Genomic DNA, 21485 nt, shown 5'->3' with positions numbered 1-21485 from the left:
GTATGTAGAGAGAGAGAGAGAGAGGTAGCGAGAGAGAGAGGTAGAGAGGTAGCGAGAGAGAGAGAGAGAGAGGAAGGAGAGAGAGAGAGAGAGAGGTAGGAGAGAGAGAGAGAGAGAGGTAGCGAGAGAGAGAGAGAGAGAGGTGAGAGAGAGAGAGAGAGAGGTAGCGAGAGAGAGAGAGAGAGAGGTAGCTGGAGAGAGAGAGAGAGAGAGAGAGAGAGGAGAGAAGTAGAGAGAGAGAGAGAGAGGAGGTAGAGAGAGAGAGAGAGGTAGCGAGAGAGAGAGGAGAGGTAGCGAGAGAGAGAGGTAGAGAGAGAGAGAGGTAGTAGAGAGAGAGAGAGAGGTAGCGAGAGAGAGAGAGAGAGAGAGGTAGCGAGAGAGGAGAGAGAGGTAAGAGAGAGAGAGAGAGGTAGCGAGGAGAGAGAGAGAGGTAGAGAGGTGCTGAGAGAGAGAGAGAGGTAGCGAGAGAGAGAGAGAGGTAGAGAGAGAGAGAGAGGTATAGAGAGAGAGAGGTAGCGAGAGAGTAAGAGGTAGCGAGAGAGAGAGAGAGAGAGAGGTAGCGAGAGAGAGAGGTAGAGCGCGAGGTAGCGAGAGAGAGAGAGGTAGCGAGAGAGAGAGAGAGGTAGCGAGAGAGAGAGAGAGGTAGCGAGAGAGAGAGAGAGAGAGGTAGAGAGAGAGAGAGAGAGGTAGCGAGAGAGAGAGAGAGGTAGCGAGAGAGAGAGAGAGAGGTAGCGAGAGAGAGCGAGAGAGAGAGAGAGAGAGGTAGCGAGAGAGAGAGAGAGAGGTAGCGAGAGAGAGAGAGAGAGAGAGAGAGAGGTAGCGCGAGAGAGAGAGAGGTAGCGAGAGAGAGAGAGAGAGGTAGAGAGGTAGAAAGAGAGAGAGAGGTAGCGAAAGAGAGAGAGAGGAGAAAGAGGAGAGAGAGCGAAAGAGAGAGAGAGGTAGCGAGAGAGAGAGAGAGGTAGCGAGAGAGAGAGAGAGAGGTAGCGAGAGAGAGAGAGAGAGAGAGAGAGAGAGAGGTAGAGAGAGAGAGAGGTAGCGAGAGAGAGAGAGAGGTAGCGTAGGAGAGAGAGAGAGAGAGAGGTAGAGAGAGAGAGGTAGCGAGAGAGAGAGAGAGAGAGAGGTAGCGAGAGAGAGAGAGAGAGAGAGAGGAGAGAGAGAGAGAGAGAGGTGCGAGAGAGAGAGAGAGAGAGGTAGCGAGAGAGAGAGAGAGAGAGTAGAGAGAGAGAGAGTGTAGCGAGAGAGAGAGAGAGAGAGGTAGCGAGAGAGAGAGAGAGAGAGGAGCGAGAGAGAGAGAGGTAGCGAGAGAGAGAGAGGTAGCGAGAGTAGAGAGAGAGAGAGGTAGCGAGAGAGAGAGAGAGAGAGAGGTAGCGAGAGAGAGAGAGAGGTAGCGAGAGAGAGAGGTAGCGAGAGAGAGGTAGCGAGAGAGAGTAGCGAGAGAGAGTGAGAGGTAGCGAGAGAGAGAGAGAGGTAGCGAGAGAGAGAGAGAGGTAGCGAGAGAGAGAGAGAGAGGTAGCGAGAGAGAGAGAGAGGTAGCGAGAGAGAGAGAGGAGAGAGAGAGAGAGAGGTAGCGAGAGAGAGAGAGAGAGAGGTGTAGCGAGAGAGAGAGAGAGAGAGAGGTAGCGAGAGAGAGAGAGAGAGGTAGCGAGAGAGAGAGAGAGGAGAGAGAGAGAGAGAGGTAGCGAGAGAGAGAGAGAGAGAGAGAGAGGTGGCGAGAGAGAGAGAGAGAGAGAGAGGTGGCGAGAGAGAGAGAGAGAGAGAGAGGTGGCGAGAGAGAGAGAGAGAGAGAGGTGGCGAGAGAGAGAGAGAGAGAGAGAGAGAGAGAGGTAGCGAGAGAGAGGAGAGAGAGGCGAGAGAGAGAGAGAGAGAGAGGTAGCGCGAGAGAGAGAGAGAGAGAGAGGTAGCGAGAGAGAGAGAGAGGTAGCGAGAGAGAGAGAGAGAGGTAGAGAGAGAGAGAGAGAGGGCGAGAGAGAGAGAGAGAGAGGTAGAGAGAGAGAGAGAGAGAGGTAGCGAGAGAGAGAGAGAGAGGTAGAGAGAGAGAGAGAGAGAGAGGGAGAGAGAGAGAGAGAGAGAGAGAGAGATAGAGAGAGAGAGAGAGAGAGGTAGAGAGAGAGAGAGAGAGGTAGAGAGAGAGAGAGAGAGAGGTAGCGAGAGAGAGAGAGAGGTAGCGAGAGAGAGAGAGAGGTAGCGAGAGAGAGAGAGAGGTAGCGAGAGAGAGAGAGAGAGAGCGAGAGAGAGAGAGATAGCGAGAGAGAGAGAGGTAGCGAGAGAGAGAGATAGCGAGAGAGATAGCGAGAGAGAGAGAGAGAGAGAGAGGTAGCGAGAGAGAGTAGAGAGAGAGAGATAGAGAGAGAGAGAGATAGCGAGAGAGAGAGAGAGGTAGAGAGAGAGAGATAGAGAGAGAGAGAGAGAGAGAGAGAGAGAGAGAGGTAGAGAGAGAGAGAGAGAGAGTAGCGAGAGAGAGAGAGAGATAGCGAGAGAGAGAGAGAGAGAGAGGTAGCGAGAGAGAGAGGTAGCGAGAGAGAGAGAGAGAGAGAGGAGAGAGAGAGAGGTAGCGAGAGAGAGAGAGAGGTAGAGAGAGAGAGAGAGAGAGAGGTAGCGAGAGAGAGAGAGAGAGAGAGAGGTAGCGAGAGAGAGAGAGTAGCGAGAGAGAGAGAGGTAGCGAGAGAGAGAGAGCAGAGAGAGAGAGAGGTAGCGAGAGAGAGAGAGTAGCGAGAGAGAGAGAGGTAGCGAGAGAGAGAGGTAGCGAGAGAGAGAGGTAGCGAGAGAGAGAGGTAGCGAGAGAGAGAGGTAGCGAGAGAGAGAGGTAGAGAGAGAGGTAGAGAGAGAGGTAGAGAGAGAGGTAGAGAGAGAGGTAGAGGTAGAGAGAGAGAGGTGGAGAGGTAGACTGCAGCTTCACATGAACAAATGAGAGAAAAGGAAAGACGAAAATGTAGAGGAGGGAGGGAAAAAGGGGTGTGGTGAGAAAAGAGCTGGAGAAGAAAGAGACCAGGCAGTCAGGAAGTGGATAAGAGGGGGAGTAATGACTTGTGGTGACCAAGCAATACCTTGTGGAAGGGGTCTGTCCTCATGTTGCGGGAGGCCAGAGGCTCATCAAAGGGGAACACTACAGAGTAGTTCTTGGCATAGGACTCATGACTCCTCTCTCTGATCCACTTATTGTTGTCTGTCAGGGAGTGGTGGAACCGCCTGTTGAGGAGAACGATAGCTTTGACAACCATCTCTCTGCGTGTGTCTGCGTGTGTCTGCGCGTGTGCGCGTGCGCCCATACCTGATGTCATAGCCGTACATGTCCTTCTCAGGACGTCCATGGATGATCCAGTGGGCTAGCTCCCTGCCACAGCCTCCTCCCAGCATCATACCTGCAACACACATACAGATAGAGATCAGTATCACAGGAAGGAGGCATCGGAAATGGGAACAGGTGAAGAAGGAAGGAGAGAGAGAATGGTGTAGATTAGAATACGGGGTGAGATGTGGCAAGGGGCGAGAGAGAGCGCGAGTGACCGAGAGAGAGGGGCTGTGTGTATGGCACGGCAGGCTAGCTAGCTGGCCCGGCTAGCAGTGTCTCTGAAGGACGTTTTGCATGTTAGCAGACAGACAAGACAGATGAGACTGACTCAGCGAAACAATCATTAAAATGGGCCCGGCAACACAGCCTCGCTAATTAACTAACGCCATCATCCTGCCCACCTGCGTCTCCTGTCCAACTCCAACCCTCACCTGTCCCCCTCCGACAGATCTGGGACCCCCTGCAGAACCAAACGGAACCGGAGGAGGCTAGGTAGATGACACTTAACGGGGGTGAGTTTCCAGAGTACTTTGTTGCTAATGTGGTCCTTTATGCCTCGACACTCATAGAACAGTACTACGTACTACTTCAAGTAGTTTATTGTAAACTCTGTACTTTAATATTTCTATTTCTGACAACTTTTACTCCACCACATTCCTAAAGAAAATAATGTACTTTTTACTCCATACATTTTCCCTGACACCCAAAATGATGTTACATTTTGAATGCTTAGATGAACAGGAAAATGGTCCAATTCACACACTTACCAAGACATCACTGGTCATCCCGAGTGCCTCTGATCTGGCAGACTCACGAAACACACATGCTTTGTTTGTAAATTAAGTGTTGGAGTTAAAGCCTCTGGCTTTCCGTAAAAAAAAAGAAGAAGAAAATTGTGCTGTCTGGTTTGCCTAATAAGGAATTTGAAATTATTTATACTTTTACATTTGATAAAGTACATTTGAACATATATTTACTTTTGATACTTCAATACATCTAAAAACCTAAACCTAATCATTTTACTCAAGTAGTATTTTACTGGGTGACGTTAACGTTTACTTGAGTCATTGTCTATTAATGCGTCTTTACTTTTACTCAAGTATGACAATTGGCTACTTTTCCCACCACTGCTGTTGGCTAACTCTTAAGACAGCTGGAGAGGTATGGGTTGGGTAAAGTAACCTGGCAGCTCTCAGAGTGTTTGGTGCTGCCTCTGAAATTCTCCATGTACATCCAAGGGGTCCAAACGGATTGACTTGAGTTCGAAGCAGCGGCAGCGGTGTGAGGGTGGCATGGCACGACCGAGGGTGGCATGGCACGACCGAGGGTGGCATGGCACGACCGAGGGTGGCATGGCACGACCGAGGGTGGCATGGCACGACCGAGGGTGGCATGGCACGACCGAGGGTGGCATGGAAATTGTCAAGAATCTAAAGAGCTCGTACAACTCTGTGTACTACTCCCTTAGCAGAACAGCGCAAACTGGCTCTAACCAGAATAGAAAGGAGTGGGAGGCCCCGGTGCACAACTGAGCAAGAGGACAAGCACATTAGAGTGTCTAGTTTGAGAAACAGACGTCTCACAAGTCCTCAACTGGTGGCTTAAAATAGTACCCGCAAAACACCAGTCTCAACGTCAACAGTGAAGCGGCGACTCCGGGATGCTGGCCTTCTAGGCAGAGTTCCTCTGTCCAGTGTCTCGACTCTTTTTCCCATCTTAATATTTATTGGCCAGTCTGAGATATGGCTTTTTCTTTGCAACTCTGCCTAGAAGGTCAGCGTCCCAGAGTCGCCTCTTCACTGTTGACGTTGAGACTGGTGTTTCGCTTCACCCTCCCAACCATGAGAAGTGGAACTGCAACGATTTAGGTGTGTAATCTACCATCTACTCCAGTCTACTTCTCTTCCTCCATCTCCTTTCCTTCATCTGCACTGATCTACATAGACGGGATGTTTTCTTTCCCCTGTCTGGCCTGTCATGATGCTTTGTCATTAGAGATCACTTGCATTCACCTTATGACATCCAGTGGAACAGCCACTTTACAATAGTGCATCTAAATCTTTTAAGGGGGATGAAAGGATTACTTTATCCTATCCTAGGTATTCCTTAAAGACCCAATCGGAAGGTGGTGAACTCCGCTGTCCTGGCGTTGAGGAGTTTGTTCCACCATTGGGGGGCCAGAGCAGCGAACAGTTTTGACTGGGCTCATCTCAGTGGTAGGGAAAGGCCATAGGTGGAAAAGTGCCCTTGTTTGGGTGTAGGGCCTGATCAGAGCCTGGGGGTACTGAGGTGCCGTTCCCTCACAGGGGCAAGCACCATGGTCTAGTGACCTGGCCAGTGAGAGAGCGGATGATGATGGGGGGACACACAGACAGTGACCCAATCTCAAATCATCCCCTGAAAACACTTGTGGAAATCTGAGAGGATTGGATTTGTATAGGCAACATGGGGGAAACCAGCCTATCAGAGGGCAATGTGGAGCTACTACCAGATTGATTGCACCTGAACTCCACGAGTGCAGAGGTTGCAGGGTTTAGGGGATTATTTGGGATTGGGCCACAGCTGGTAGGGAGGGGAAAGGGGGAAGGTGACACAGAGAAGAGAGGGGAGAGATCGCCTAGTGGTTAAGGGCAGGTTCAAATCCCTGAGCCGACTGGGTGAAATATCTGTCAATGTGCCCTTCAGCAACGCACTTTACTCTAATTGCTCATGTAAGTCGTTCTGGATAAAAGTGTCTACTAAATGACAACAATTTGTGGAGTGGGGGAAGGTAAAATGGAAAACAGAGGAGAGGGGGAAGGTGACACATGGAGGTTAATGGGTGCAGGAGTGACCCAGCGTTGGGGACGTATTCAGGGACAGCCACATCAACACAACACTAGGAGGACAGAGCAGGAGTGACCCAGCGTTGGGGACGTATTCAGGGACAGCCACATCAACACAACACTAGGAGGACAGAGCAGGAGTGACCCAGCGTTGGGGACGTATTCAGGGACAGCCACATCAACACAACACTAGGAGGACAGAGCAGGAGTGACCCAGCGTTGGGGACGTATTCAGGGACAGCCACATCAGCACAAAACTAGGAGGACAGAGCACGAGAAACACTCTACGCCACGGTCGTCTGCTGCCTCCGGGTTCAGAGTCTTTCACACCGCTCGCTACGCTCTGTCTTTTGTTCTCTCCCTTCTCAATCTATTTCTGTCCCCGCCAGTCTATTTCTCTGTCCCACTCAGTCTTTCTCCTCCCCACTTCCATCTTCCCCCTCTTTAAAAGGCTCCTGGTAAAAGGAAGGCTATTGTGTGAGTGAGTGAGTTGTATAGAAATATATGAATCCCCAGCTGAGCCAGCGGGCAAAAAGGCCATTTGTGCGTTCCAAATGGCACCCAATTCCCTAAGGGCCCCGGTCAAAAGTAGTGCACTATAATGGGATTACAGTGCCATTTGGGACACATGCTATATGTTAAGTGTGCAAACGATTCAGACACAGCCAGAGCGGTACGGTGTGTGTGTGTGTGTGTGTGTGTGTGTGTGTGTGTGTGTGTGTGTGTGTGTGTGTGTGTGTGTGTGTGTGTGTGGAGGAGGGCGAGGAGTGGGACGCAAGGGAGAGGCATGACATTTTTTGCATTACCTCAGAGAAAGCGAGAGAGGAGAGGGAGAGAAACAGAACAGAGCAGAACAGAGCAGGCAGCAGCACTGAGAACATAGCTGGTGGTGGAAGTACCTGATCTGCCATAAACTGGGTTCGTTTAACCTCCCATGATGCACTGATATGTGAGGGTGTGGGGGGTGGACTAATGTGTGACAGGAGTGCCCGTGTGTGTGTGTGGGCTCTCTGGACTCCGTGGGGGGTGGAAAGAGTTACAGCCCCTATCGGTGTGGTGCAGCGAGGCAGGCCTCTCCTCACTCATCCCTGCACTCTGTCTGTCTGTCTGTCTGTCTGTCTGTCTGTCTGTCTGTCTGTCTGTCTGTCTGTCTGTCTGTCTGTCTGTCTGTCTGTCTGTCTGTCTGTCTGTCTGTCTGTCTGTCTGTCTGTCTGTCTGTCTGTGTGTGTACGTAGTTTGGGTTCACTATAGGTTAGTCTGTTTTGGCGTGTGCTGGCAAGCATATGGTGGTTCCATGAAGGTTTAAACAGCTGTAACCTACATCCATGACATGCACATCCCATATACCTACCAACATCCACTCCTCCCTCTGACCATGTACATCCCATATACCCACCAACATCCACTCCTCCCTCTGACCATGCACATCCCATATACCCACCAACATCCACTCCTCCCTCTGACCATGTACATCCCATATACCCACCAACATCCACTCCTCCCTCTGACCATGTACATCCCATATACCCACCAACATCCACTCCTCCCTCTGACCATGTACATCCCATATACCCACCAACATCCACTCCTCCCTCTGACCATGTACATCCCATATACCCACCAACATCCACTCCTCCCTCTGACCATGTACATCCCATATACCCACCAACATCCACTCCTCCCTCTGACCATGTACATCCCATATACCCACCAACATCCACTCCTCCCTCTGACCATGTACATCCCATATACCCACCAACATCCACTCCTCCCTCTGACCATGCACATCCCATATACCCACCAACATCCACTCCTCCCTCTGACCATGTACATCCCATATACCCACCAACATCCACTCCTCCCTCTGACCATGTACATCCCATATACCCACCAACATCCACTCCTCCCTGACCTGACCATGACCATACATCCCATATACCCACCAACATCCACTCCTCCCTCTGACCATGTACATCCCATATACCCACCAACATCCACTCCTCCCTCTGACCATGCACATCCCATATACCCACCAACATCCACTCCTCCCTCTGACCATGTACCCACCAACATCCCATATATACCCACCAACACACTCCTCCCTCTGACCACACATACCCACCAACATCCACTCCTCCCTCTGACCATGCATCCATCCCATACATCCCATATACCCACCAACATCCACTCCTCCCTCTGACCATGTATCCACTCCTCCCATCCCATATATACATCCCATATACCCACCAACACACCAACATCCACTCCTCCCTCTGACCATGCACATCCCATATACCCACCAACATCCACTCCTCCCTCTGACCATGTACATCCCATATACCCACCAACATCTACTCCTCCCTCTGACCATGTACATCCCATATACCCACCAACATCCACTCCTCCCTCTGACCATGTACATCCCATATACCCACCAACATCCACTCCTCCCTCTGACCATGTACATCCCATATATACACACCAACATCTACTCCTCCCTCTGACCATGTACATCCAACCCCTGTGTCTGTCCGTGTCCTGGGGTTTTGGGTTTAAAGCAAAAAGACACATTTCCGTGGACTGTACGGAAATAGAGGAATATTTTTTGGGTTCCTCCAATACTCACATGCACTATGTATGTTTCTATCTATCCGTAAAATGTATGTATGTATGTATGTATGTATGTATGTATGTATGTATGTATGTATGTATGTACATTAGTCAATAAAATGTATGTATGTATGTATGTACGTACGAACAGTATGTATGCATTTACGTACAGTATGTATGCATGTATGTATGCATGTACGTACAGTATGTATGCATGTACGTACAGTATGTATGCATGTACGTACAGTATGTATGCATGTACGTACAGTATGTATGCATGTACGTACAGTATGTATGCATGTACGTACAGTATGTATGCATGTATGTATGTACGTACAGTATGTATGCATGTACGTACAGTATGCATGCATGTACGTACAGTATGCATGCATGCACGTACAGTATGTATGCATGTATGCATGTACGCACAGTATGTATGCATGCACGTACAGTATGTATGCATGCACGTACAGTATGTATGCATGCACGTACAGTATGTATGCATGCACGTACAGTATGTATGCATGCACGTACAGTATGTATGCATGCACGTACAGTATGTATGCATGCACGTACAGTATGTATGCATTTATGTACGTACAGTATGTATGCATGTACGTACAGTATGTATGCATGTACGTACAGTATGTATGCATGTACGTACAGTATGTATGCATGTACGTACAGTATGTATGCATGTACGTACAGTATGTATGCATGTACGTACAGTATGTATGCATGTACGTACAGTATGTATGCATGTACGTACAGTATGTATGCATGTATGTACGTATGCATGTATGTATGTACGTACAGTATGTATACATGTACGTACAGTATGTATGCTTGCATGCATGTACGTATAGTATGTATGCATGTACGTACAGTATGTATGCATGTACGTACAGTATGTATGCATGTACGTACAGTATGTATGCATGTACGTACAGTATGTATGCATGTACGTACAGTATGTATGCATGTACGTACAGTATGCATGCATGCATGCATGCATGCATAAATAACATTACAGTCACTCACCTGCACTGTTGAACCCGCAGCCCAGGAAGAATCCCCTGACCTCTGGAGCCTCACCCATCAGGGGCTTGTGGTCCGCTGTGAATGATTCTGGGTAAAAAAGATACACGTAGTGTTAAGGGAACATTCCATCCATTCTGAACCACCAGCAGAGCCATGTACAGTACAGAGATGTATATACAGTACCAGTCAAACGTTTGGACACACCTACTCATTCAAGGGGTTTTCTTTATTTTTACTATTTTCTTCATTGTAGAATAATAGCGAAGACACCAACACCATGAAATAACACATATATAATCATGTAGTAACCAAAAAGGTTAAAATAATCCAAATATATTTTAGATTCTTCAAAGTTGCCACCCTTTGCCTTGATGACAGCTTTGCGAACTCTTGGCATTCTCGCAAACAGTTTCATGAGGAATGCTTTTCCAACAGTCTTGAAGGAGTTCCCACATATGCTGAGCACTTGTTGGCAGCTTTTCCTTCACTCTGCGCTCCAACTCATCCCAAACCATCTCAATTGGGTTGAGGTTGGGCGATTGTGGAGGCCAGGTCATCTGATGCAGCACTCCATCACTCTCCTTCTTGGTAAAATAGCCCTTACACATCCTAGAGGTGTGTTGGGTCATTGTCCTGCTGAAAAACAAATTATCGTCATACTGAGCGCAAACCAAATGGGATGGAGTATCGCTGCAGAATGCTGTGGTAGCTATGGTGGTTAAGTGTGCCTTGAATTCTATATAAATCACAGACAGTGTTCCCAGTAAAGCACCATCACACCTCCTCCCCCATGCTTCACAGTGGGAACCACACATGTAGAGCTTATCCGTTCACCTACTCCGCGTCTCACAAAGACACGGTGGTTGGAACCAAAAATCTCAAATTTGGACTCCACCGGTCAAATGTCGGACCACCAGTCTAATGTCCATTGCTCGTGTTTCTTGGCCCAAGCAAATCTCTTCTTCTTATTGGTGTCCTTTAGTAGTGGTTTCTTTGCAGCAATTCGACCATGAAGGCCTGATTCACACAGTCTCCTCTGAATAGTTGATGTTGAGAGGTTTCTGTTACTTGAACTCTGTGAAGCATTTATTTGAGCTGCAATTTCTGAGACTGGTAACTTTAATGAACTTATGCTCTGCAGCAGAGGTAACTCTGGGTCTTCCTTTCCTATAGCGGTCCTCAGATCCAGTTTCATCATAGCGCTTGATGGTTTTTGCGACTGCACTTGAAGAAAATGTAAATGTTCTTGACATTGACTGACCATGTCTTAAAGTGATGGACTGTCGTTTCTCTTTGCTTATTTGATCTGTTCTTGCCAAAATATGGATTTGGTCTTTTACCACATAGGGCAAGCGTCTGTATGCCACGCCTACCTTGTCACAACACAACTGATTGGCTCAAACGCATTAAGGAGGAAAGAAATTTCACAAATTAACTTTTAACAAGGCACACCTGTTAATTGAAATGCATTCCAGGTGACAACCCCATGAAGCTGGTTGAGAGAATGCCAAGAGTGTGCAAGGCTGTCAAAGCAAAGGGTAGCTAATTTGAAGAATTTCAAATATATTTGGATTTAACATTAACATTTTTATTTTGGTTACTACATGATTCCCTATGTGTTATTTAATAGTTTTTATCTCTTCACTATTATTCCCTTGTAGAAAAAAAAGTCAAAATAAAGAAAAACCCTGGAATGAGTACAGTGGGTGTCCAAACGTTTGACTGGCTCTGGTCACAACAGCGTGAATAGCTACAGTCTCCAGAGTCTAATCCGATCACAATGCGGAGGACAGGGCATTTGTCCATCTAATTACAAAGAAGTATTACCACCTCCACAAACATGTCTTCTCCACTCTCCGCTAGTAGAGCCGAACGCTACTCTACTACGACCTCCCATCTTATCACGCGAGTGAGGGATCAAATCAAAAGTGAGCGTGGGGGAAAGAGAGAGAACGTTAAGAGGGTAAGGAAAGAGAGACGGGAGATCGGGAGAGCACACAGAGCTCTCCTCTCCAATAAGTAGGGAGTCTCCCGGAACAGAACAAGGCAGAATAGCGTCGCAGCTTATGCACAGCTCCTCAAACTAAAAAAAGTACCTTTACCAAAAATCAGTGACTTTCCCACTCATTGCGCTACTAGTCCCTTTTGGGCTTCCCACAAGGTCAGATTTCACTTGGACCCTTAAGAAAAAAATTAACACGTATGCCTGTTGTAAAATCAAGTCTGGAGATAGATGTCACATCTACACTGGCCTCTCTAGGGAGACATGTAAGTGCCTATAAAAGGCATTCATTCGCCACTAACAAACCAAAACACAGTTGAGATAACAGGCTTGTGTTTGGTTTGTGATGGCGAGATACACGACCCTCTCACTGGGGAGTTAGCAGCCACGGCGTCTTAAAAACACAACATACATTTTGTGTTTTGGACATGCATTAGGAGGCTCGTGGAAAACGCACGCGTACTACACACAAGCGCGTTAAAGGGCGCACGCACACAAGCTCATCAGTTAGTCTAAAAGGCAGAGGTCCACAAGGACATGAACACAGAGGGAGTGTATGTTTAAACGTTAACTTTTAAAGGGATACTTCGGGATTTTGACAATGGAGGCCCTTTAAGTATCTACTTCCCCAGAGTCAGATGAACTCGTGGATACCATTTTTAATGTCTGTGTCCAGCACAAGAGCGAACTAGCATTAGCACAATGGCAAAGTCTATGGGTATCTGCTGGCATCCTCTCATCATGTCCATTTCCAGTGAGTTGGGACCAGACAGATGACCGTTAACGAACCAGCATGATTCTAACAGACGCTAATTAAACACTGGTCGCCATCGATTAAAATTCGACCACTGACAGAAATACAGACGGATGGAGCGAAAGAGAGACAAGCAGACAGACCATCCAGACAACACGGGAGCTTAAGTGTGAGTGCGCATGCCCGGACACCCCGTCTACCACAAGAGTGAGACCACCAGACAGTCAGTCTCTTACCAGTCTGTCACCTCTCTTCCCAAGAGAGAAAGTCACAACGTTTCACACCTGTCAGCTCTTATATCAGACCGTATTCCCTGGAGTCACATAGACTCAAGCCTCTCACAGGGCCTGGACCAGTGATATCCTCCGGTCTCAGAGAAACCAACCTCGATCAGTTCAGGTACCGTCTGCCCCAAGTCACCAGACTACGGTAAAAGGTCAACACTGATCCAATTGAGAAGCCGTAGAGATGAGGAATAGAAATATGACAAAGGGAGACTATTGGGGTTGGCTGCCACAGCACAGAATGGACACAGACAAATCATTCAAAACTGTAGGGGGGATTAAATGATAAAGATATTTTCCATATCTCGCCATCTGTGAAGGACTATATATTAAATGAGTATTGATGTCTGTCAGTGTTGGTAATTGTGTGTGAAAGAATGTTGTACAGCAAAGAAGTGTGTTTTAGGAGTGTCTGAAATGTAATACAGTTCCTTCAGATATGCACATTTTGTTGTGTTACAGCCGGAATTAAATGCATTCAATTGTAGTTTTTGTTCAAATTTATTGAAAATGAAATGCAAAAATCTTGTTTACATAATTATTCACACCCCTGAGAAAATACATATTATAAATCACCTTTGCAGTGATTACAGCTGTGAGTCTGTCTGGGTAAGTCTAAGAGCTTTGCACATCTGGACTGTAAAACGTTTATTTGTTTAGTCTATCGAGCTCTGTCAACTTAGTTGTTCTTGCTAGATAGTTACTTTCAAGTCTTGCCATAGACTTCAGCCAATTTTTAGTCAAAACTTGATCTAGGCCACTTGGTAACATTCAATGTCATCTTGGTAAGTAACTCCAGTGTATACAGCGCATTCGGAAAGTATTTAAACCCCTTCACTTTTTCCACATTTTGTTATGGTACCGCCTTCTTCTAAAATTGATTAAATTGTTTCCCCACACTTCATCAATCTAGACAACACCCCATAATAATTTTTTGCAAATGTATTAAAATTTAACAACTGAAATATCACATGTACATAAGTATTCAGACCCTTTACTCAGTACTTTGTTGAAGCACCTTTGGCAGCAATTACAGCCTCAAATCTTTTGGGGTATGACGCTACAAGATTAGCACACCTGTATTTGGGGAGTTTCTCCCATTCTTCTCTGCAGATCCTCTCAAGCACAGATATTTTCAGGTCTCTCCAGAGATGTTCAATCAAGTTCAAGTCCGGGCTCTGGTGGGGCCACTCAAGGACATTCAGAGACTTGTCCCAAAGCCACTCCTGCATTGTCTTGGCTGTGTGCTTAGGGTCGTTGTCCTGTTAGAAGGTGAACCTTTGCCCCAGTATGATGACCTGAGCACAAAGAGCTCTCTGTGCTTTGCTCCATTCACCATTCCCTTGATCCTGACTAGTCTCCCAGTACCTGCCGCTGAAAAAAATCCCAACAGCATGATGCTGCCACCACCATGCTTCACCGTAGGGATGATATTGGCCAGGTGATGAGTGGTACCTGGTTTCCTCGAGATATGACACTTGGCATTCAGGCCAAAGAATTCAATCTTCGTTTCATCAGACCGGAGAATCTTGTTTCTCATGGTCTGAGAGTCATTTTAGGTGCCTTTTGGCAAACACCATGGGGGCTGTCATGTGCCTTTTACTGGTAAAGTGGCTTCTGTCTGGCCACTTTACCGTAAAGGCCCGATTTGTGGAGTGCTGCAGAGTTTCTTGTCCTTCTGGAAGTTTCTCCCATCTCCACAGAGGACCTCTGGAGCTCTGTCAGAGTGACCATCGGGTTTTTGGTAACCTCCCTGACCAAAGCCCTTCTCCCCCGATTGCAGTTTGGCCAAGCAGCCAGCTCCAGGTGGTTCCAAACCTCTTCCATTTAAGAATGGAGGCCACTGTGTTCTTGAGGACCTTCAATGCCGGAGACACTTTTTGGTACCCTTCCCCAGATCTGTGCCTCGACACAATCCTGTCTCGGAGCTCTACGGACAATTCCTTCAAACTCATGGCTTGGTTTTTGCTCTGACATGCACTGTCAACTGTGGGACCTTATATAGACAGGTGTGTGCCTTTCCAAATCATGTACAATCAATTTAATTTACCACAGGTGGACTCCAATCATGTTGTAGAAACATTTCAAGGATGATCAAAGTAAACAGCATGCATCCGAGCTCAATTTTGAGTCTCATGGCAAAGGGTCTGAATACGTATGTAAATAAGGTACTTGTTTGTTTGTTTTCTATATGAAAACATTTCTAAAAACCTGTTTTCACTTTGTCATTATGGGGTTTATTTAAATCCACAAGAAAAAGGCTGTAATATAACAAAATGTGGAAAAGTGAAGGGGTCTGAACACTTTTAGAATGAACTGTATTTGCCTTTGTGTTTTAGGTTATTGTCCTGCTGAAAGGTGAATTTGTCTCCCAGTGTCTGTTTTACAGTGAAATCCCTGAGCGGTTTCCTTCCTCTCCGGCAACTGAGTTAGGAAGGACACCTGTATCTTTGTAGTGACTGGGTGCATTGATAATAATTATACTTTGGTTGGTTTAACTTAATCATTGTCATGATCCCCCTCCTACACCCAGGTTCTGTTATCTGAGGTCATAAATTCATGGAGGAGACTCTGTCCCCATGTCTATGCAGAAAGAGACAGAGAGAACAAAGGATGGCGAACTCGTAAATGATCTGGCATCATGGAACAACCCTTTTCTACTGTTATGAATAAAAAACCCACCTGAAGAAATCCTCTTCAGACCACGTGTACCTCGATGGACACAGAGGGGGAGCAGGTTGAGTTCAGACCACAAAAACCTCAGTATCAACTCTGAGATTATCGATCCCGACAGAATAAGAGCAAATCTTAGATACTAACTATTAGGCTGCAGCTATGTCAACCTGGGATGCGAAGACAGACAACATCTACACTATAAGAACATTTCTCAATGGTACTCTGAAGCATCCATTCTAAAGACGAAAGACTTCAGGGAAGCAGAGAGAGAGAGAGACGATGATGAACTGACTCTCCAACAGGACGAACGATCCCAACAGAGATCACGATGACACACTGGGCGAAAATATATACAGTGCCTTGCAAAAGTATTCGGCCCCCTTGAACTTTGCGACCTTTTGCCACATTTCAGGCTTCAAACATAAAGATATAAAACTGTATTTTTTGTGAAGAATCAACAACAAGTGGGACACAATCATGAAGTGGAACGATATTTATTGGATATTTCAAACTTTAACAAATCAAAAACTGAAAAATTGGGCGTGCAAAATTATTCAGCCCCTTTACTTTCAGTGCAGCAAACTCTCCAGAAGTTCAGTGAGGATCTCTGAATGATCCAATGTTAACCTAAATGACTAATGATGATAAATACAATCCACCTGTGTGTAATCAAGTCTCCGTATAAATGCACCTGCACTGTGATAGTCTCAGAGGTCCGTTAAAAGCGCAGAGCATCATGAAGAACAAGGAACACACCAGGCAGGTCCGAGATACTGTTGTGAAGAAGTCTAAAGCCGGATTTGGATACAAAAGATTTCCCAAGCTTTAAACATCCCAAGGAGCACTGTGCAAGCGATAATATTGAAATGGAAGGAGTATCAGACCACTGCAAATCTACCAAGACCTGGCCGTCCCTCTAAACTTTCAGCTCATACAAGGAGAAGACTGATCAGAGATGCAGCCAAGAGGCCCATGATCACTCTGGATGAACTGCAGAGATCTACAGCTGAGGTGGGAGACTCTGTCCATAGGACAACAATCAGTCGTATATTGCACAAATCTGGCCTTTATGGAAGAGTGGCAAGAAGAAAGCCATTTCTTAAAGATATCCATAAAAAGTGTTGTTTAAAGTTTGCCACAAGCCACCTGGGAGACACACCAAACATGTGGAAGAAGGTGCTCTGGTCAGATGAAACCAAAATTGAACTTTTTGGCAACAATGCAAAATGTTATGTTTGGCGTAAAAGCAACACAGCTCATCACCCTGAACACACCTCATGGTTTGGGCCTGCTTTTCTTCAGCAGGGACAGGGAAGATGGTTCAAATTGATGGGAAGATGGATGGAGCCAAATACAGGACCATTCTGGAAGAAAACCTGATGGAGTCTGCAAAAGACCTGAGACTGGGACGGATATTTGTCTTCCAACAAGACAATGATCCAAAACAGAAAGCAAAATCTACAATGGAATGGTTCAAAAATGAACATATCCAGGTGTTAGAATGGCCAAGTCAAAGTCCAGACCTGAATCCAATCGAGAATCTGTGGAAAGAACTGAAAACTGCTGTTCACAAATGCTCTCCATCCAACCTCACTGAGCTCGAGCTGTTTTGCAAGGAGGAATGGGAAAACATTTCAGTCTCTCGATGTGCAAAACTGATAGAGACATACCCCAAGCGACTTACAGCTGTAATCGCAGCAGAAGGTGGCGCTACAAAGTATTAACTTTGAATAATTTTGCACGCCCAATTTTTCAGTTTTTGATTTGTTAAAAAAGTTTGAAATATCCAATAAATGTCGTTCCACTTCATGATTGTGTCCCACTTGTTGTTGATTCTTCACAAAAAAATACAGTTTTATATCTTTATGTTTGAAGCCTGAAATGTGGCAAAAGGTCGCAAAGTTCAAGGGGGCCGAATACTTTCGCAAGGCACTGTATATATTTATTGCAATTAATCCCGAATGAGTGAGTGCAAAGGATTAGCATTTCAATGAATATAATTATCAACTGTGTGGTGACTCATTTTGTCTTTCCCGCCATTCTCAGTCCACACCCACTTCCCTTTGTCCACCAAGCCATCATATCGGCTTAGCCCACTAGGGAAACTCCCCTATCATGTCCTTGTTAGTTAGTTAATAAATAAATGATTAAGACAATTGATGTATGGATGATTCATAGTGAAGGCTGGATTCGTGCAGATAACCAACAATTTACGACGTTTGGAATGAGACTAACATGAGGTGAAGAATAATTCATTAATTAGAAGACTAATTGATTAGATAGTCAAATATCTGAAGAGTTGTATCAGGACAATTATAAATTCGTAATCTGAAGATTTCCCTTGGTGCCCCGACTTCCTAGTTAATTACAATTACATGATTAGTTTAATCACATAATAATAATTACAGAGAATTGATTTGATAAAATAACGGTCTTCACTTTAATGATGCCAAAGACACAACACCATGCTCAAAGGGATATTCAATGTCTGCTTCATCATCATCATCATCATCATAATCATATACCAATAGATGTGAGGCATTGGAAAACTCCCTCGTCTTTGTGGTTGAATCTGTGTTTTAAATTCACTGCTCGACTCAGGGACCTTACAGATAACTGTACAATATGTCTGGGGCACAGATGAAATAGTCATTCCAAAACCATCTTATTAAACACCATTATTGCACACAGAGTGAGTCTACGAAACTGATTATGTGACTTGTTAAGCAGAATTCGACTCCTGAACTTACGTAGGCTTGCCATTACAAAAGGGGTTGAATACTTATTGACTCAAGACATTTCAGCATTTCATGTGTTATTCATGTGGGAAAATTCCTAAAAACATCATTCCACTTTGACACTGTGTGGTTGTTTGAGTAGTCAGTGCCAAAATCTCAATTTAACCCATTTTAAAATGCAGGCTGTAACACGACAACAATGTGGTAAATGTCGAGGGTTGTGAATACTTTCTGAAGGCACTGGAAACGTCTGACTGAGGGAGTTATTACGGGAGTGGGAACCGTAGTGGGTGTGTGTATCGCATGTCCATACCTGGTCCACAGACAGTGGATTTGATGCCAGTCTGCTCCAGAGCAGGGACTCTGTTGACAGCTCCCTCTATGTGCTGCATAAACACATCCCAGTCCAGGTCAAACAGGCTGAAAGCAAACTTATCAGACACCTGCAACACAAGGACAACAACCAAAACAGTGTTCACTCGACCAAACATATCAGACACCTGTGTTGGATTTGACATTTTGAACATTGAGATATGAAAAGACATGACAGATCAGACGCATAGGATATTAAGGAGTGAGATCTGTAGAAAGACAAGAGTGGCCGTGGAAATGTGCTGGGTGGCCGGAAGGAGCTCAGAGGATTGCTAAAGGGGAGGCAGATGGACATCTGTGGACTAGAAGGAAGAGGGATTGAGGTCAGGAGGTGAGGTCAGCTCCCCTGAAGGGAGCAATAAAGGTTTACGACCCTCTTCCTGCGGAAGCATAAGATGTAAGGATTGGAGAGAAGGATCTTAAGTGGGATATATATATATACACACTGCTCAAAAAAATAAAGGGAACACTAAAATAACATCCTTGATCTGAATGAATGAAATATTCTTTATTAAATACTTTTTTCTTTACATAGTTGAATGTGCTGACAATAAAATCACACAAACCTTATCAATGGAAATCAAATGTATCAACCCATGGAGGTCTGGATTTGGAGTCACACTCAACATTAAAGTGGAAAACCACACTACAGGCTGATCCAACTGATGTAATGTCCTTAAAACAAGTCAAAATGAGGCTCAGTAGTAGTGTGTGTGGCCTCCACGTGCCTGTATGACCTCCCTACAACGCCTGGGCATGCTCCTGATGAAGTGGCGGATGCGATTTCTAGATTTATTTTGGATTGGAGATGCTCAATGTGACTTTGGAAGGAGAGTTTACAGTCTAACCAGACACCTAGGTATTTGTAGTCCACATATTCTAAGTCAGAACCGTCCAGGAGTAGTGATAATGGGCGGGCGGGCAGGTGCGGGCAGCAATCGTTTGAAGAGCATGCATTTAGTTTTACTTGCATTTAAATGCAGTTGGAGGCCACAGAATGAGTGTTGTATGGCATTGAAGCTCGTTTGGAGGTTTGCTAACACAGTGTCCAAAGAAGGGCCCGATGTATCCAGAATGGTGTCGCCTGCGTAGAGGTGGATCAGAGAATCACCAGCAGCAAAAGCGACATCATTGATATATACGGAGAAGAGAGTCGGCCCGAGAATTTAACCCTGTGACAACCCCATAAAGACTGCCAGAGGTCCGGACAACAGGCCTATGTGAGAAGTAGTTGGTGAACCAGGCGAGGCAGTCATTTGAGAAACCAAGGCTATTGAGTCTGCCGATAAGAATGCGGTGATTGATAGAGTTGAAAGCCTTGGCCAAGTCGATGAAGACGGCTGCACAGTAATGTCTTTTATCGATGACGGTTATGATATCGTTTAGGACCTTGAGCGTGGCTGAAGTGCACCCATGACCAGCTCGGAAACCAGATTGCATAGTCGAGAAGGTATGGTGGGATTCAAAATGGTCGGTGATCTGTTTGTTAACTTGGCTTTCGAATATTGTAGAAAGGCAGGGCAGGATGGATATAGGTCTATAACAGTTTGGGTCTAGAGTGTCTCCCCCTTTGAAGAGGGAGATGACCGCGGCAGCTTCCCAATCTTTGGGGATCTCAGACGATATAAAAGTGTGTTGAACAGTAATAGGGGTTGCAACAATTTCGGCAGATCATTTTAGAAAGAGAGGGTCCAGATTATCTTGCCCAGCTGATTTGTAGAGATACAGATTTTGCAGCTCTTTCAGAACATCAGCTGTCTGGATTTGAGTGAAGGAGAAGCAGGGAGGGGGGTTTGGGCAAATTGCGGCAGGGGGTGCAGAGCTGTTGGCCGGGGTAGGGGTAGCCAGGTGGAAAGCATGGCCAGCTGTAGAAAAATGCTTATTATCATAGATTTATCGGTGGTGAAAGTGTTTGCTAGCATCAGAGCAGTGGGCAGCAGGGAGGAGGTTGTTAACAAGGACACATCAACCCAACCAAGGACACAACAACCCCCACCAGTGTTAACTCAACCAAGGACACAACAATGCTGCGCTGCACTTGTGCCATCTTCAACAAGACACGGCTTTCGCAAACATTTAGTACACATCGGTGAACAGTTATGGAAGCACACACACACACACACACACACACACCGTTCAACCCATCTTTCAAATGTCACATAAACAGACAGAGAGAGAGCGAGAGAGATGATGCAGAGCACTCAGCAGGGAAATGCTGAACACATGAAATAGTGTGCATATGCCACAGTGGATGAACTAATGCTGTAAAGAGAAGACGGGGATCAAGATTTAAAGTTGGAAGGCTGCAGGGCCAGCCAAGTAACTGTGACCTTTTCCCGCAAGAATGCACGTACGCACACACAGTGATTTTCCATCACAACAGCCCCTCATTATCAGTCGAGGCCTGGCCCCTAGGGAGCTCCCAACACCAGATTCAACTTTCAACTTCTCCTGAACTTCTCTAAAATATTGATCCACAGACCCAGCTTCTCCCTCTCTGTACTAAATGCATTTTCCTTTTCTCACTTCGTTTCAAACTCTTGAAAGCTCGTGCTGACAGAGCGGAAAGGACAAAAACATTCCTTTATCCGGGTTGAGGCGTTAGGTAATTTAGCACTGTCGAATTGTTTGGCTGGATGTGAATGTTAAACGGACTTGTGCGACGTGGTCTCTGGCTTCAGAGTTGGGGCTCAGAGGCGATTCTGGCTGGTGTGTGTGACTAAAAGCACATTTAGTACGGTACCTGCAGACTGAACAGGAACCACACCAACTGAGCACGCGCCACAGAGAGGAGTGAGGAGGGCATATTGACATTGAGCCGGTCAGAGCCAGTGTGCACCGACAGAACACGACACGCTCCAGCTAGACCAACACAAAACACTCAGATCTCAATC

General features: G+C 46.1%; 1 protein-coding gene and 1 long non-coding RNA gene across 2 annotated transcripts in view; one reads left to right on the top strand and one right to left on the bottom strand.

Annotated features, from left to right (window-relative positions):
• Positions 1 to 21485, bottom strand: part of sardh (sarcosine dehydrogenase) — a 118205-nt gene that overhangs the window by 65387 nt on the left and 31333 nt on the right. Inside the window, exons 9-12 of the mRNA XM_052525986.1 lie at positions 18533 to 18662; positions 9766 to 9852; positions 3269 to 3359; positions 3045 to 3186 (exon numbers count right to left, since the gene is read on the bottom strand). Of these exons, the coding sequence (XP_052381946.1) occupies positions 3045 to 3186; positions 3269 to 3359; positions 9766 to 9852; positions 18533 to 18662 (450 nt within the window). The remainder of the gene's footprint in view (positions 1 to 3044; positions 3187 to 3268; positions 3360 to 9765; positions 9853 to 18532; positions 18663 to 21485) is intronic.
• Positions 1 to 21485, top strand: part of LOC127931868 (uncharacterized) — a 31565-nt gene that overhangs the window by 4018 nt on the left and 6062 nt on the right. The window lies entirely within an intron of this gene.

Source organism: Oncorhynchus keta, chromosome 9 (assembly GCF_023373465.1).
Source record: "Oncorhynchus keta strain PuntledgeMale-10-30-2019 chromosome 9, Oket_V2, whole genome shotgun sequence".
NCBI classification, from domain to species: Eukaryota; Metazoa; Chordata; class Actinopteri; order Salmoniformes; family Salmonidae; genus Oncorhynchus; species Oncorhynchus keta.
The sequence above is the reverse complement of the archived record's forward strand: the minus strand, read 5'-3'. Positions and strand labels throughout refer to the sequence as shown.